This window comes from Colobus angolensis, unplaced genomic scaffold (assembly GCF_000951035.1).
Source record: "Colobus angolensis palliatus isolate OR3802 unplaced genomic scaffold, Cang.pa_1.0 Scaffold38, whole genome shotgun sequence".
In the NCBI taxonomy this organism is placed as follows: Eukaryota; Metazoa; Chordata; class Mammalia; order Primates; family Cercopithecidae; genus Colobus; species Colobus angolensis.
The window spans coordinates 5,855,346-5,870,979 of NW_012117154.1; the positions used below are offsets into that span (position 1 = coordinate 5,855,346).

The 15,634-nt window shown below is 50.0% G+C and overlaps 1 protein-coding gene across 6 annotated transcripts in view; it reads left to right on the top strand.

Annotated features, from left to right (window-relative positions):
- ABCG1 (ATP-binding cassette, sub-family G (WHITE), member 1) overlaps positions 1 to 15,634 on the top strand; it is a 95,708-nt gene that overhangs the window by 19,711 nt on the left and 60,363 nt on the right. For 2 of the 6 annotated variants that reach the window (XM_011954076.1, XM_011954080.1), the window contains exons 1-2: positions 7 to 98; positions 6,456 to 6,699. In XM_011954076.1, coding sequence (XP_011809466.1) covers positions 57 to 98; positions 6,456 to 6,699 — 286 coding nt within the window. In that variant the 5' untranslated portion in view covers positions 7 to 56. Of the gene's footprint in view, positions 1 to 6; positions 99 to 619; positions 839 to 6,455; positions 6,700 to 15,634 lie in introns of those variants that run through there. The other 4 variants (XM_011954077.1, XM_011954081.1, XM_011954079.1 and 1 more) reach the window with 2 other exon arrangements.

A 15,634-nucleotide genomic window follows, 5' to 3' on the forward strand; every position in this document is an offset into this window, starting at 1 on the left:
CAGCCTCGGCCCCGCAGCTCAAGCCTCGTCCCCGCCGCCGCCGCCGCCCCCGGGGCATGGCCTGTCTGATGGCCGCTTTCTCGGTCGGCACCGCCATGGTGAGTGAGCGCATCCTTCGACCCCCGGGATCGGTTTTGTTTTCAAGGAAAGCAGGAAACACACAAAGACTCGCACACTCGACCTGACACCCCTCCCTGGAGCGCGTCCTCTGGGCGCTGACCCAGGGCACCCTACAGAGGCGCCCGGCTCCAATCGCTATCCCCGCCCCTCCGCCTGGGCCACCTGGAGCCTCGGGATGCCCCTTGTACTGGCCGAGAACATTGACAAGGCGGAGGGGCCGGGAGTGGGGCCGGGGGCAGCGAGCAGCCCTACAAGTGGACTGATGGCCTTGACCTGATGGCCTCCGGGCGGGGGGCGGGGGGCGCTTGGGACCCTGAGTGCACTAGGGACTGGGGAAGGGCCGCAGCTTGGGCCGGAGGGAAGAGGAGCTTGAAGATGGGGAGCCCCGCGCGCGCGGCTGTGGGCTTGGGGACCGCGGACTTCTCGCGCCATCCCCAGGAACGCTAGGCAAGGTCTGGGGGAACCAAAGAGGGAGCTGCCCCCAGAGAGCTGGAGCCTGCGACTGCACTCCCGGGGACAGCCTCTCCCGGACCCACTCGGGGAGGGGGCGGCTAAGGCCCGGGGAGACCCGCGAGGGGTAAGCCCGAATTCTTGCCAGCCGCCTTTCTGCGCGCGCCGGAGAGAGAGACACGGTGGTGACAGGGACGCGCATCTCACTTCCCCCCAGCTCCGGAGAGGGATGGCGGGGTGTCGGCGAGTTCAATGCTGGACAGTTACTGTAAGTGCTGTTCCCAGGGGTGGTCAGGAATATCCCTTTCCGGTTTTCTGGCATTAGGAACAAATAACGAGCCAATCATCAGGCCCCCAGCCACCCACCTCACCTTATCCTAGGGCCCTTCATGTCTATGCCCAGCACACTAACAGCGTGTAGGTAGCTAAAGTACAAATGGAAAGTCTTCCGTATTCCACGCCGTGTATCTGTGTAGTTACTACCCTGATATTACTTCCCCGAGGCTGTAAGCCCACAGTGCATGGCACGCTCCGGGGCTCACCCCGCCCCTCCCCTGTATTTCATTTTTAGCATCCTGTATTTGAAGTCAGCAGGGCTGAGCAGGATTTGACCGACAGTTACCTCTTGCCTTCAGCTCAAGAGAAAAAAAAAAGTAGCCAGGTTTCTGCGCATGCTCCGCTGTGACAACTGCCTCCTATGATTCCAAACAGGTTACTGTAGAACATACGGAGCCTCGCCAGCTCATTATATAATGATTTTGTGTAAACCATAGAATGGGGCCGCAGACACGGCCAGGCGGTGGGTGGAGGAGGGGAGAGCCCGGGCGGGAGACCCGCAGTCTGACTCCCCTCTCTGGGCTGCCCTGTCTTCCCTGCGTGGCTTCTGCGTAGAAGAGGCAGTGAACAAAACGGAAAAGCCGTTTCCCTCCCGGTGACACTTGCTTTTTCTCTGGTTGAATCTTTGGGCAACACTTGGAAATTCTGCCTTTTGCTCTTATTCATCTATTATGATTCCTAAATGGGGTTGACCATGGAAAATGAAGGAGATTATTGATGTTAGTTGCAGGTAGAGAAAGTGATCGATCTTATATTAGATGCTAGGTAACTCCTGAATTCCTTTTGGAGCTGCAAAGGTGGCTTGGTGTGGGTTTTCCTATAATGGACATGTAGAAAAATAATGAATCCGATGTTTTAAGGTACAGATTTTTAATACCAAGATTTTTTTTAAATGTTATATTATATTTGATACAGCCTCCAGAGCTCAACTCTTTTGTTATCACGTGGAGACAGTCAAGGCTGGACTCATTGTTTTGGAGAACATTATTTTGTTTTGAAAATTATTTTCCTCCCTGAAAACTTGGTACTTTAAAAAAAAGTTTAAACATTTCTATTCATGCACAGCTGTCCCACCCTGAAAGCACTAGTCTGATGGTAGAAGCTAAGCAGAGTTAGGCCCCAGCTAGTCCTTGAATGAAAGATCACCTGGGAATTCTGGGGGCTGTAGGGTTAAAAGAAAAATAAATTAAAAAGAAAATAAATTCTGGCCAAGTCATGAACAAAGAGCCCTTCAGAGATACCTGGGATCTTACACTTTGCTTTTCCTTCACCTCCCTGCTCTGGGGTCCATCCTGGTGTGGATCCTCTGAGCTGTGAGTCAAAGGAGGTGCCTAGGGGTGAGCCAGGCACTCGGGGGAACATGCTGGAGTCCCTGAGTTCAGTGAGCAGGCAAGGGGTGGCAAATGTTTCTAGTGGGAGGGTGGTATTTGGAGCTGTTCTGGGATTGCGAGTGACCCCCTCAAGCGTGATCTGGTCTCTGGTTCAGTTAAGGGTATGAAGCCTTGGGTGTTTTCTTCTGGGCAGTCGCCTTGAGGACTCTTGGTCAGCACATTTTCCTCTTACATTCTTGGGATGCTTAGGTGGGTACCAAGGCTGGCAGCAGTGAACCAAAGAGAGAAGACAGACAGCTGCATGCTAACTGTCCTGCTGACTGGCTCCTCTTCCTGTTTCCCGACTTCCTCCTAATGCTGGGAGAAAAAGTTTCTATCTCTGTGTTCCTGGTGGAAATGGAGTGAATGCGGCTCACCATGACCTGTGGGTGGCTTACTGACTGCTAAAGACGCTCCCCAGCTAAATAGGCATCTCTATCTGCCCAGGGTTCAAACTGTAATCACGGGCCACTCTGCGCAGCACCCAGGAAAATTTCCCACGAACAGCAGCCAGGAACAATCCTAACAGGGTCTCTTTGGCATTCCGCGTCTATGAATGAACTTACTATGACTTACAATGTCTTGTGCGGCACAAATCATATGTGGCCCGGTGCGGGGGTGGGGGAAGGTCAGAGACGATGCTTCAGTAGGATAGGGAAACACAAGAGTGAAAGGAAAAAATGAAGAGAGGAGATGCATTTGTTTTAATCTTAATGAGCTCGGGAGGCCAAGGAGAAACGCGCTGTAACCTACATTGCCGGCAGCTCTCATTGGAGGATGTTTCCAGAGAGCTGGTCTATTTCGGACTGACAGGCCACTGCCTCGCATCACACAGTTTTCAAGATTTCATTAATTGGGTGAGGCTGTTAGAAGCCATGGAGGGAAGGTGGTCAGCTGTATGCATTGCTTTGCTGTTGGTTTATTTTGGGGGTGGGGCTGCATAATTTCCCCGGTGTGGGTTTTCCTATAACGGACAAGGGCTGAAAGATGCCAGAACACCCACAACTCACCCGTGGAAGGCTAAGCAACAGTCAAGGGCCAGTACAGAGGCTTGTGGTCTCAGACTTGGAAGCCTCCCAGAGTAGGGCCCCAGCCTGGCCACGCCCTAATCACAGGGTCTTCAGCAAGTCAATGTCTCTGCGCTTCCAATACTTCCTCCGAACTAGAGATGGTCATCCCAGCTCCCAGGGCCCCTGTCCCTGTTAGAGTTGTGGAGGTAATAAGAGGCATAAACTATATAGGCTAGAGTTTAATAGGCACATGGTAATTGCTGGATCGATAAACACTATTGTTTATAATCACTTACCTAGCATGCACGAGTCATTATTATTTAATACTTTACATTGCAAGTACTTGATTCTGGCTTCTCTCTTTCTTACTCCAAAATCAGTTTAGTCACCCAGTTTTATCCTCCTGGCCTGTCCCCTTGCCTTCAGCCCCACTACCACCAGCGGATCCAGGCCACCATCACCCCACCTGGCTCACAGCAGGAGACTCTTCTGCAGTTCTGGTCCTGTTATTCCCTCAGGGCTCCCCAAAGATCTCTAGATAAAATGCAAAACCCTTAACCAAGTTGGCAAGCCCTTCCCCATGGGCACCTTGTTTACCTCTCTAGTCTCATCTTATTCTAAAGCCCCCTGCTCTCCTGCCCCCACCCTACCAGCCCAAATCGACGTTCCAGCCCCCGCGTTTCTTACAGGTCTCTGGACGCTTCACTGTCTTGTGCTGGTGGGACTTTGTCTATGCTGTTCCCTAGCAGAGGCCACCAAGAGCCAGCACCCCTCCATCCCACCTTGCTAAATTCAGCTAAGATTCTATTTCTGCAGAAAGACTTTGTCCTGCGTCTCCCCATCTCAGGGTCTGCGTTGCGTTAGATATCCCTTTTGAGTTACCCATAGTATGCTCTCTGTCTGGCTCTTGCCTTGACCTGTTGTAATTAGTTGGTCTTCCTCAAAATGAAAGAAGCAGATCATAGGCACACATGGGGAAAATGCACTGACCAAGAGTCCTCAAGGTGACTGCCCAGAGGAAAATAACCAAGGCATCCAGAAGCACAGCTGAGCTTCTCAACAATCCGGAGGCACTTATGCTTTCCGCCTGGCTCTTGCCTTGACCCTATTGTAATTACTTGCCTGTTTTCTTGCCTGGGCCAGATCTTGAACTTGAGCTTGCCAGGTCAGGGACCATGTCTGTCTGTCTGATTGCTGACCCTAGGGCTTTATCTGGTGCTCAGTTTGTCCAGTGAATGAGGGAGTGAGAGACTGAGTGAGTGAGTGAGCAGACAGTGAGTCTAGCAGAGAAAGTCAGGCCCTCATGATAACGTAGATGGCTGGTGTGGCGGCCATTCACCCCGTATCAGTGTGGGCTTCAGCCACAAGAAAGAAGCACCTGTCCCTGGGCTTCGCAGGGGCTCCGTACCCGCAATGGGTGCCTGGGGAGAGGGAGCAGATGGTGTGTGGCACTGGCCTCCTGGTTGGAGGTGGAGGGGGCCCACAATGGGAGAGGAGTTGCTCGAGCCCCCTAGGCCTTACCCTCAACTGCACACACAGCCATCGGGGGTCACGGGGCAGAGCCCACGTCTGCCAGCAGGACTGGGCAGAACCCAGCACGTTCTGTCTTTACTTGTGTGGCAAGGTGGGGATGGAAACGGACACGGGGAACCAGGCCTAGAGCCCTTTGTCTTTTTCCACAGCTTTGTCGACATGCCCCCTCCAAGGCCCAGATCTGGGGCTTTCGGGGCCCTTTTGGAATCAAAGTGAGCTCTAAACACCTGGGGAAGCAGCAGCATAGGAGCCCAGAAGGCAGGCTGAGGGGCATGGTGCAGCAGCTCCTTTAAGAGACCCTGCCACAGGGGCATCAGGACCAGCTGGGAGGAGGCTTCGGGGTCGCTCCCTTGGGGTCTGCATCTTATCATCACACCAGACCCCTGAGGAGTGCGGATCCCTTGTCAGACACACATACACCCTCCCAGCTCTGCTTGGGGATGCGGGAACCCACTTACGCTGGCATCCGAGACATCCCGCACGCCCGGGACCAGTAGACCAAGCTCAGCTTTGTCAGAGTTTCACTCAGCACCTTTAGTTTTAGCCACAGAGTATTACAGCCCAGGAGCTAAGTTTTGATTTCGTGAAGGACTTCAGAGGTAGAAGATGCCCCGGATGGGGGTGTGTGTGTGCTTTTGGCACTGTGAGATGTTCTCTCTCGATTTGGAAGACAGCAAGAAAAAGCACAGCAATTTGCTCCCCCAGGGTTCCTCTGTGTTTTGAAGGTACCTGAAGCTTATTGATTTGCTCACGGTTGCCAGGCCATTAAAAAAGGATATTCCTTTCTTTGCATGGATACTTCTGGGTTCTTGGCAATCGGTGATACTTCATTTGACTCCCAGAGGAAGCTTTAAAAGCCAATGGTAGCTACCAACGATTAGGTACTCTCATGATGCAATGAAATGAATACCTATATATTTTTTTATGACTCAAATTCTGGGATAACTTCTGCTACTCACTTGATTGTGGGACCTGGAACATGGTCCTTACATTGTCTACATCTCAGTTTCCTTGTTTGTCTAACAGACTAAAAAATATTAACCATTCCGACTTTTCAGCGCCATTATGAAGAGGTAGCAAGAGAGTAGAGTTGTAAGTGACTTGGACATTTTAAATGCAAAGTACAAAGGCCAGTCCCCACAAAACTCAGCAGCTCAGGTGATGTCATTGCTCCTGAGACATTTTTATGAGATTACGCGAGAGAGGCACAAAACAGCTCAGTGTAAATAAAACTTTCTCGGTTATTTATGTCTTAGGCGCCTGGTGTGTCTTTATGGAGGTTTTTAAAATGAGGGGACCATAAACAGATCATTGCTTATGGTGGCCAGTGTTTTCTTCTTTGAGGCAATGGATGATTCATCGAGTAGAGTTTTATGATTAGATTTTATGATTCCAAAGTAAGACTTGTAGATCAGCATAACACTTTACCTTAAGCATTTTTTAATAGAAGAAAATGTGACAGAGATGACAAATTCCTGTAGGTAGGCATGTTTCTCCTGGGGCCAAAGGCGCTCCTGCAGTGGAAAAAGTGTTGCTAATAATAATCAATGACCCTGAGCCTCATGGTGAATCTCTTCATGTTCTTCCTCTTGATGCAGCTTATAACAGGTCTTGTTGCTTCCTCTGGTTTTTCTAGAATGCCAGCAGTTACTCTGCAGAGATGACGGAGCCCAAGTCGGTGTGTGTCTCGGTGGATGAGGTGGTGTCCAGCAGCATGGAGACCGCTGAGACGGACCTGCTGAATGGGCATCTGAAAAAAGTAGATAACAACCTCACGGAAGCCCAGCGCTTCTCCTCCTTGCCTCGGAGGGCAGCTGTGAACATTGAATTCAGGGACCTTTCCTACTCGGTTCCTGAAGGACCCTGGTGGAGGAAGAAAGGTAGGGAGGGCGGCTGTTTTGTGTATCAAGCTGGGAGGAGCCTCTGAAGGAGGCAACAGGTTGTTTAGGCAAAGCTGGGGCCTGGAAGTTGGGAAGCTGAGCTTCTCTTCCCGACGGTCACTGCGGTGGTCAATTTATTCTATTGCTTTCTGCCTGAATTTTCCTCACCTATAAAATGAACAGGTTGGATTTGGTGATCTCAAAGTTCATGGTTGCTCTGAAATTCTGCGATGTCGTTATGGAGAATTTGACAAAGATTGATGGGTGTCAGAGTGTGCTCGTTTCTGGCACATAGAGTTCTCTTTTGTGGATGCTGTTCATGTCCATCTTTCAAGATGGAACTGTTTTTCAACCGCCCAGAGCAAAATGGGAGACAGGTGCCCCCTCCCAAGCGTGAAGTGTTAAAAAGTGGCCAGCGACCTAGACTGACCTCTCCAGAGAGCCATCTTGAAAGGATTCTTTTGTGGGTGGTCGTGGTGGGCTAGAAAGAAAACTAAACTGTTGAAATGAGCAGTATACTTAAAAATAGAAAAAACAGAGAGGATGGAGCTCAGCTCCGGAGGTGTCTGGAACGCCACACAAGGCGGGAGTTTGCCACCAGCTTGTTGCATGTTACAGGGAATTGCTGAGTGGTAGTTTGAGTTTTCTCAGCAATCTTTCCTGGCTCTAGAGTTTCAGAGTCTGTAGAGTTAATGCCACCCTGGGTTGGTGTGTTTTTTTCCAGCCTGATCTGTTTCTTCTTGTGGAATTTATCCTTTATCTCCTTCTGCTCCATGCACCCATTGTCTGCTCCTAAGTGGATCAGACAGGTGGGTTGGGGGAGCTGACAGGCAGAGGAGGTGTCAGACTTCATCAAGAAACCGTGGTCCCTAGTTTCTACCGAATCATGGAAAGCAACTTGAAAATCTGGGAGGACTTTGGAATAATACAAATGACTCAGGTACCCCTGGAATATTCTAATATTTTAGGACTTTGAACTTAAAACTGGATTCAGCCCTTCTTTCATTTTGAAGAAGACCAACCAAGACTCACAGTTTAAATTTTTAGTTGTCTTCCTTCTTTTCCTTATTATCTTCTTTTTGTTTTTCTACCCTCTTGAAGCTAAGTCTTTGAGACCCTTGGCACTGGCAGTCCTGTCTTCATTGCAATCACAATTTTAGAGCTTTGACAGACTGGTCCCTGGGACCTGTAAGCCCAGTTGGTGGCTGGATTACTGTATGTCTATGTTTGCATAACCAGAAACAGATTCAGCACCTTCTCAACAGACAACGGTATAGCATTGTGATGCGATACTTGCATTTTCAGAGCATGCCAGCCTGTTCTGTTAAGAAAGCAGCTCTGTGGCAGGCTCAGATGTGGGCCCACTCCTTTGATCCTGTTGAAATTTCAACATAGGGTTCTAGCTTTCTCCTTCTCAACTTAAAGCAAGATTTTATAGAAAAATGTATCAAGAAACCAGGACACCATGCCATGTTTTGGCCTCATGTGTCCATATAGACAACTTGTGGCAAAGCAGTGAGCAACAAAGAATGATTCCTGTCCGTCTGTTATGTGTGGCCTTGGAAGTGTTGTCATGATGGTAGAAAATGCTGGGAATGGTGTCTTGTAAAGTGAAGATGGGCTGTAATGCAGAAATGTAGACATCTGAAACCTGGTGACATCTGGGTTTGAAATGTCTTGGCATAAGCCTGGCACACAGCTGTAGCCAGTGTTTGCAAGTGAAGAGTATCGCTCCCCTACCCCGTGTGTTTGTCCGTTTTCACACTGCTATAAAGAACTACCTGAGACTGGGTCATTTTTAAAGAAAGGAGGTTTAATTGACCCACAGTTCTGCATGGCTAGGGAGGGCTCAGGAAACTTACAATCATGGTAGAAGGTGAAGGGGAAGCAAGGCATGTCTTACATGGTGGCATGAGAGAGAGAGAGAGAGAGAGAGAGAGAGAGAGAGAGCAAAAGAGCCCATACACATTTAGATCATTAGATCCCATGAGAACTCCCTCACTATCATGAGAACAGCATGGGGGAAACCGCCCCCATGATCCAATCACCTCTCACCCAGTCCCTCCCTCGACACGTGGGGATTACAATTCAAGATGAGATTTGGGAGGGGACACAGAGCCAAGCCACATCACCCAGTATGTGACTCGTCACCCCTGTATTCTCTAAGTGTTTAAACTGATCACATGAATCATCACAGTTAGCCAGTTGGTAATGGCTCTTAGTGAGGGAGGAGCCCCAACTGTCCGTTCTTAGAAGCGCAGCCTGGGTGGGGTGGCCACCAGATAGAGACTCGCCCTACGGTAACCTTGTGGGCTCAGGCAGGGGAAGAACCCAAAATGGGCTCCCGAGGGACCTCCCCATGAGTCAGAAATGGGTGGAGCCAGAGGGGTTGACAGACAGGATGTCTCTGGCGTGTTCCGGCTGCTGGTTTCTTCGGGGGGGGTCCAAGGGTAGTTTTGCTGTCTGGCTTCCTCCCCACTGCCCTCCCCAGCCACAGCAGCACCTGTGTCTGTCTTCCCTCTCCCTGCTGCTCCTCCCCTGCGTGCCCCATCCTTTCCTTTGTTCCTGGTGCCTGCAATTCAGAGTCTAGATGGCTTATCACTCCAGCACACAGAATAGAAAGGAAACTGAGGCAAAGGTGGTTAAGGGACTTGTCCATGCTCCTGGGCTCAAGAGGGGCAGGCCTGGGATGAGGGCAGCAATTTCCAGCTCTGTGCACTCCGACACGGTGGCCACGCCTTGCCTAGCACAGGGCCTTATGGGGTGCCAGGGTCCATGCAGCCAGAAAGGAAGCAGAGCTCTTCCTGGAGGCTCTGGTGCCCATAGGGTTTCCTGCTGTTGGTGGTTTGATTGTCATTGCTGAAGAGTTTTTCCTGCCAAAGGGTGCTAGCTGCAGAAGCCCTCTCTGTGCCCACTGTTCTCCCAACACCAGCCTGCTCCTGGGTGCTGCATCCAGTTGGCTCCAACTTGGGTACCATATTTCCCCAACTAAAAGCCAGGACAATCAATAACAGTGCGCATTAAATGTGGATCTTGTGTGGGGCTGCAAGAGGAACCGCATCCCACTGGACCTCACCCACATGGGTCGCCACCCTCCTGGTCGGCCTCTGTGCCTGTTGGTCCTCCAAGTCGGCCTCGTTTGCTCCTCCCATAGATGGGTTCCTCCCTCTCCTGTTTTTGTCCCTCTGATTGCTGGTGGTGGTCTCAGTCCCAGCCATGCTTAGGTTAGGCCGAGAAGTCAGAGCCCAGCCTTGCTCTGCATTTCTCTCTTCTCACAGTGGCGGAGTTTGTATTTGGCATCATCTCTGTGCGACCCCAAGTGTGACGCTGGGTCAGGGGCTACTTCTCTGACTGCTCTCAGTGTATTCATTTTGCTGTCTGTATCAAGCCCATTGTTTTCACCTTTTAAAAATTCAGTTTGATGCATTGAGCGAATTGTAATGATCACGCTGAGGCTGGATGTCCTGGCATTGCTGGGGAGATGTCTCCGAAGATAAGAAGTGAAGGAGTTTTGAAAGCACCTGGTTCCGGCCGGGTACAGTGGCTCATGTCTGTAATCCCAGCACTTTGGGAGGCCTAGGTGGGTGGACCACAAGGTCAGGAGTTCGAGACCAGACTGGCCAACACAGTGAAACCCTGTCTCTAGTAAAAATACAAAAAAATTAGCCAGGCATGGTGGCAGGCACCTGTAATCCCAGCTACTCGGGAGGCTGAGGCAAGGGAATTGCTTGAACTCAGGAGGTGGAGGTTGCAGTGAGCCGGGATCGTGCCATTGCACTCCAGCCTGAGGGACAGAGTAAGACTCCGTTTCAAAAAAAAAAAAAGAAAGAAAGAAAGTGCCTGGTCCCAAGCTTCACAGTAGGGCAAAGGAAACAGGAGCTCAGGCACAGAGCTGATTCGCTCAAAGGCAGAGCCAGGCTGGGACCCAGCTGTTCTGACTCACAGTCCAAGTTCCTTCCCATTACAAAGACACTGGACCACTCCAGTTGTTTCCAGGAAAGACTTTTTCTCACGTGATTTCACCCAAAACATGGTGCTGCGATACAAACTCAACATAGAATGCCATAGCAAAGTTGGGCATTGTGACCAGAATAACTTTATGAAGTCCTACATAATTATTTTAAAGAAGGAGAACTTTACAATTCTTACAAGAAAGGCCATGCGGGAAACAGTAGAGGTATTTTTAAGAAGGAGATGCCAGGCACTGATTCTTTAAAATTTTTGAGCTTGACGATTACTAAGCATTGAATATGGCATTTTAACAAAACATCTTGTATTTTCAATTGTAGTTACATTTTCACCGTATGATTAATGATGTCTTTGGAGGGAAAACTAGATCATGTAATAGATTCCTAGCAAAGAACATAATTGTGAGAGGAACTACTCTCAGGAGAGAGGAGTACACCCCAAGGATAATTTCCCCGGCTTCGGATACAGTAATTACTCTCCCTCAAGGAATTCACTCACGTAGGTTGTGCCAATGGGACAAATGGCTCGGAACAATACCATCTTTGGTGTTGTCACACCAACTGTGTTGGGGACAGATCAGAGTGATCTGGTTTAGTTGTTCCTCCTCACCCTTAGCGGCCTTTGCTTCCTACAGAGTAGACACTATGCTGAGAATATTTAGGAATGTGGTTAAGAGTAAATTCACAGAATAAAATTCTTCTTAGGTAAAGATGATGGGGATGAGCGGATCTTATTGTAAGCTGCTTTTAGAGCCCATTCACACAAGGATCTCATTTTATTAGGGTGTGACTTGCCACAATGAACAAATGGAATGCTTGGGTACTCGTACACTGCCCATCTCCCAGGAGATCCCGGCGGTTTCCAGGCATAGTTGACTGAATGAGAGCCGTTCTTCAATCCACTTGGCTCATGGGGCCAATTCAGGAAGGATCTGCGTATTCTCCCCGTGGAAAACTGTGACATGAGGCTCAGAGATGTGACCAACGACAAAGACTGGGGAGGAAGGAACTCAGAACCAGGTCTGTGTGATTTCAGGCCAAAAAGGAGCATGGCAAGTGCTTAGCCCTGACGTGGGCACAAGACTGGACGGCCAAGGCACAGCTGTGCCCAGCCCCATGTTATGAAATGGTTTGGGGTTGTCTTGGCTGTAAACTGATGTATTTTCCTTTTAATTGGCCTGCTTGGATGTCAGTGGCCGTTGGCCCTTTATAGGGATTTCCTGTCCCTCTGGAAAGGCTCCAGCTTCCCTCTCCTCACCAGGAAGGGGAGGTTGATGTGCATGGCGTGCTTTCTCTCCAACAGGTGAAGCGATTCTCAGAAATCAAATTCACCTCCCAAGATTACCTGGAGGCGAAGTTCAGGTTGAGAACAAACGTAGTCATATCTGGGGCTTTACAGCGTTTTCTTTCCTATCTGCAGTCAGGCCGTGGCCTCCACACAGTGATGCTCTGATGCTCTCCATGTCACCTCATGCTTTGAAACCCAACCCTCCAGCCTCATCCTTGCCAAAAACCAGAAGGGGTTAAATACTCCGGGCAGCGCCAAGTCAGATTATCTGTATTGGTTTGCTCCTAAGCTATAAAAATGCATTTGGACACCTTTCTCAAATTCAGGGTTGCTTTCTCATAATTTCCATAGCCATTTCACAAGGCCTGTAATGACAGACCATCTAAAGTGCATGGAAGGCACCATTAATAAATCCTTTCAGGAATTCCATTAAGGGAAGACTGGATTCCGACCAAGTGCTGGTGACTTGATCCAACCTGCTAGAACAGGGAGGGGAGGCAGCCCAGTTAAAGGCAGAGTGTGGAGATCCTGTCGCTAGGGGATTTCAGAGGGGCAGGTGCTCAGGCTGAAGGGGGACTGATAGTGCCCTAGCATGAGTGAGTTACTTTTGTCCTTCTTCGAGGCTGTTATGCTAAGATGGGCTTTCTTGTGGGTCCACAGGACATTTCTTTTAGTCCTTCACCTTTATTGGAGGCTACAGCTGATTCCTGGTGCGGTGTGGTAGCCCCAGGCCACTTGCAGGGATGGCTTGCTTGAGGCTGGGGCATTGACAAAGAGGATCCCAATGCCTGCGTCTGCCTTGGGGAATTCAGAGGACTGGAAAACCCTTCTTTTCCCCGCAGAGGCCAGTTCCTAGGTTCTTAGTGGCCCCCAGGAGTGGGTAGGCGGGCTACCACTCAGGCCCTGAGGGGTAGCATTCCTTTGGTGATGAGGTCTTCTGGCACAGTTCTGACCCCTCTGCCTTGCAGGGTCCCAAAGAGGCTTTGAAAAAATGTTGAGAATGGACCAACTCTCACAGCAGATTCATATGAGATGAATGTTTAGCCACTATGTGCAAGACCAAAGGGGTTTGCTACTTTCTTGGACAGGCTTCACATCCAAGGGGCCTAGGTGCTCCCCTCCAGCCTGCACATTCTCTCCCTATGAGCATGTTGCATGGGAAACCAAACCCTCACCAGCTGGGACCCAGGATCTGGGTGTGTGACTCCTTAGTGTGGCATTGTTAGCTGTGGCAGCCTCCCTGGACAAGGCTCAGATGGCTCTGCCAACATTGGCCTTGGGGTCTCCTTTTCTCTTTGCCACCCTCGGATTGGCAGGTTCTTTATTTGGGCATGTTAATACTTTGTCATTTTCCCAGAGAGTGCTCGTATTCTTGAACCATCTGGCCCTTCAGTGAGACTCTGTAGGACTGTGCTCTGCTCCATGGGGGTTGGTGTCACTGTTTAACTGTTGTTGAAGGATGTTCTTACCACGATCATTTTCACCTGCATGGTGGGTGCCCCCCTGCCTTCCTCTACCACCTTGAATAGGCTTGTATCTTGAAAAGTTCACATTCTCAAATGGGGGCCCTCCCTATAAACCAGAACCTAATCCACCGGTCCAAGAAATAACCAAAGGTGACATTTTGCTGAACACGACACCATTTCTTTTGTTTATAAATTGGCAGGAAAAAAATGTTTAGAATCATACACCTGCTCTTTCTGAGTTCAGTTCTAGAATCAACAGATTAGCGATGAACAAGGAAAACCATGTAGGTCAGATTAAATATATCTTGAAGGACTAAACTGTAAAACTAGGGATTTGTCATGGAGATGCATTCTCCATCAAACTCACATTGATGAAGTTCTGACACCTGCGTGGGAAAGCTTACTCTCAAATAAATGTACCCAGTGCCGACTGTTTTTGCTCACATTGTGAGAAAAGGCAACAAGATGGGTTTTCAGTCATGAGTGGTGGCGAGTGGGCCTGCAGGGATCCAGTCTGACCTGCAGCCAAGAGTTTTACTTCCCACTTTGTCAGCTGTGTGCTGTTTCGTCACCTTCGTGCTCTGTGGGGTAAATGGCACTTGGTGTCGAAAGTAAGACACACCAGGGTGACTTCAGGGCTGTGATTACATCCAGCTGAGACCTATATTTAGAGTCCAAATCTTGGAGCCAAAAGGAGTTGTGCTGCCGTAGCCTGCCCTCCTGCCCCGTGGAGGGAGCCTTCTTGCACCATTCCTGACAAGGGACAGCCAGCTTCTGTCTGAGCACTTCCAGCAACCAGGAACTGACACCTCCCAGGCAGCCGGGAGTATGTTTGCACAACTCTCATTCTTAGAAAATGCTTCTGTCTGTTGAGCTGAAATCTGTATCTGGGCAATGTTCATTTGTGGATCCAGATTCTGTTTTTTGAAACTCTGCAGACCAAGTTAATCTTGGTCTTGAAATGAGCTCACAGGTTAAGGGGAAAAGCCCAGCCAAGTACAGAACAATAACCAAATACATTACAATCCAGGCTACCTCAAGAGGAGGAAATAAGAAGTACATGGCCCTTGCAGGAAATGAGATCAGAGTCCTGCTTCGGGAGGTGGGCATCACAGCAGCATCCGCAGGGGGCAGGGCAGTGGGTAGGTGCCCCTGCTGGAAGGTTCTTGCTGTCTGTAAACTGATAGGGATGGAACTTGCTGGAAGGGCGGAACCTGAGTCATGTTCTTTCTGTTTCTTTTACTGTTACAAGGCAACTTGGTGCCTTCCAACCAAAAAAGTCCCCCTCTCTGATATCTCAATTGCTTATCTTGAAAGTGAACCTTTTGGCAGGAGTTTTGTGGGATTTCTCAGTTGTTATTTCTCTCCTCCCACAGTTTTGGGAGAAGGTTTTTTTTTGTTTGTTTGTTTTTATTTTTATGTTTTTTTTTTTTTTAGATAACTGGTGTTTACTGAGCAAATCGTGTTTGCTTTATTTGGCGATTTGCCTCATTAAGCCTTAGGGGAGCAGCCTGGGACACACATCAGTATGGTCATCTTCTCCAGAAGGGAAGGAGGGTGGAGGGGGGACAAGGGCCTGCCCAGGACCGCTGGCAGGTAGGCGGCAGGTCCAGCACTGGACTTAACACCTGGAGTCCCAACTCCCTGCCTCTATAAGCGCCACTGAGAACTCATCTCTTTGCAATCGCTCAGACCCAGGTAATAAAATGAGCTGTGTTGAGTTTTCCTTACCCAAGACATAAACCCCAAAGCCTGCTGACAATGAGGGGCTACAAAAGGCCTCTCCTCCTCCTGGGGGACGTGTTCCGGGAATTCTTTCATAGATGCAGGTATGGGGGCATCTTTGGCCTCTGTCCTTTGTCCCGAGCTCCCCGCACCTGGCTGGGGGCTGCACTGGACACCTCTGCCCACCCTGGCCCTGGGGTTATCAGGCCACCTGGCCTCCACCCAGACGTTCCCTCCCAGGGCGGGATTCGTCCTGGCCCGTGGTGATGTGTAGGCTCCTGGAAGGCCGGGCTCTGCCCACTGAGTGGCAGCTCTAACGTAGGCTCTCCATACTGAGTAAAAGCCCGTCCTTTCTCTGGCTGGTGCAGGTGCTGACTCTGCAGGCCTGTGGACGCAGGGTGACGTTCGCGCCCTTGCCTGAGCTCAACGCCCGGGAGAAAATAGCGCTGCCGGAGCCCCTCTCTCGCGCAGGTGCGGGCGGGGCGGGT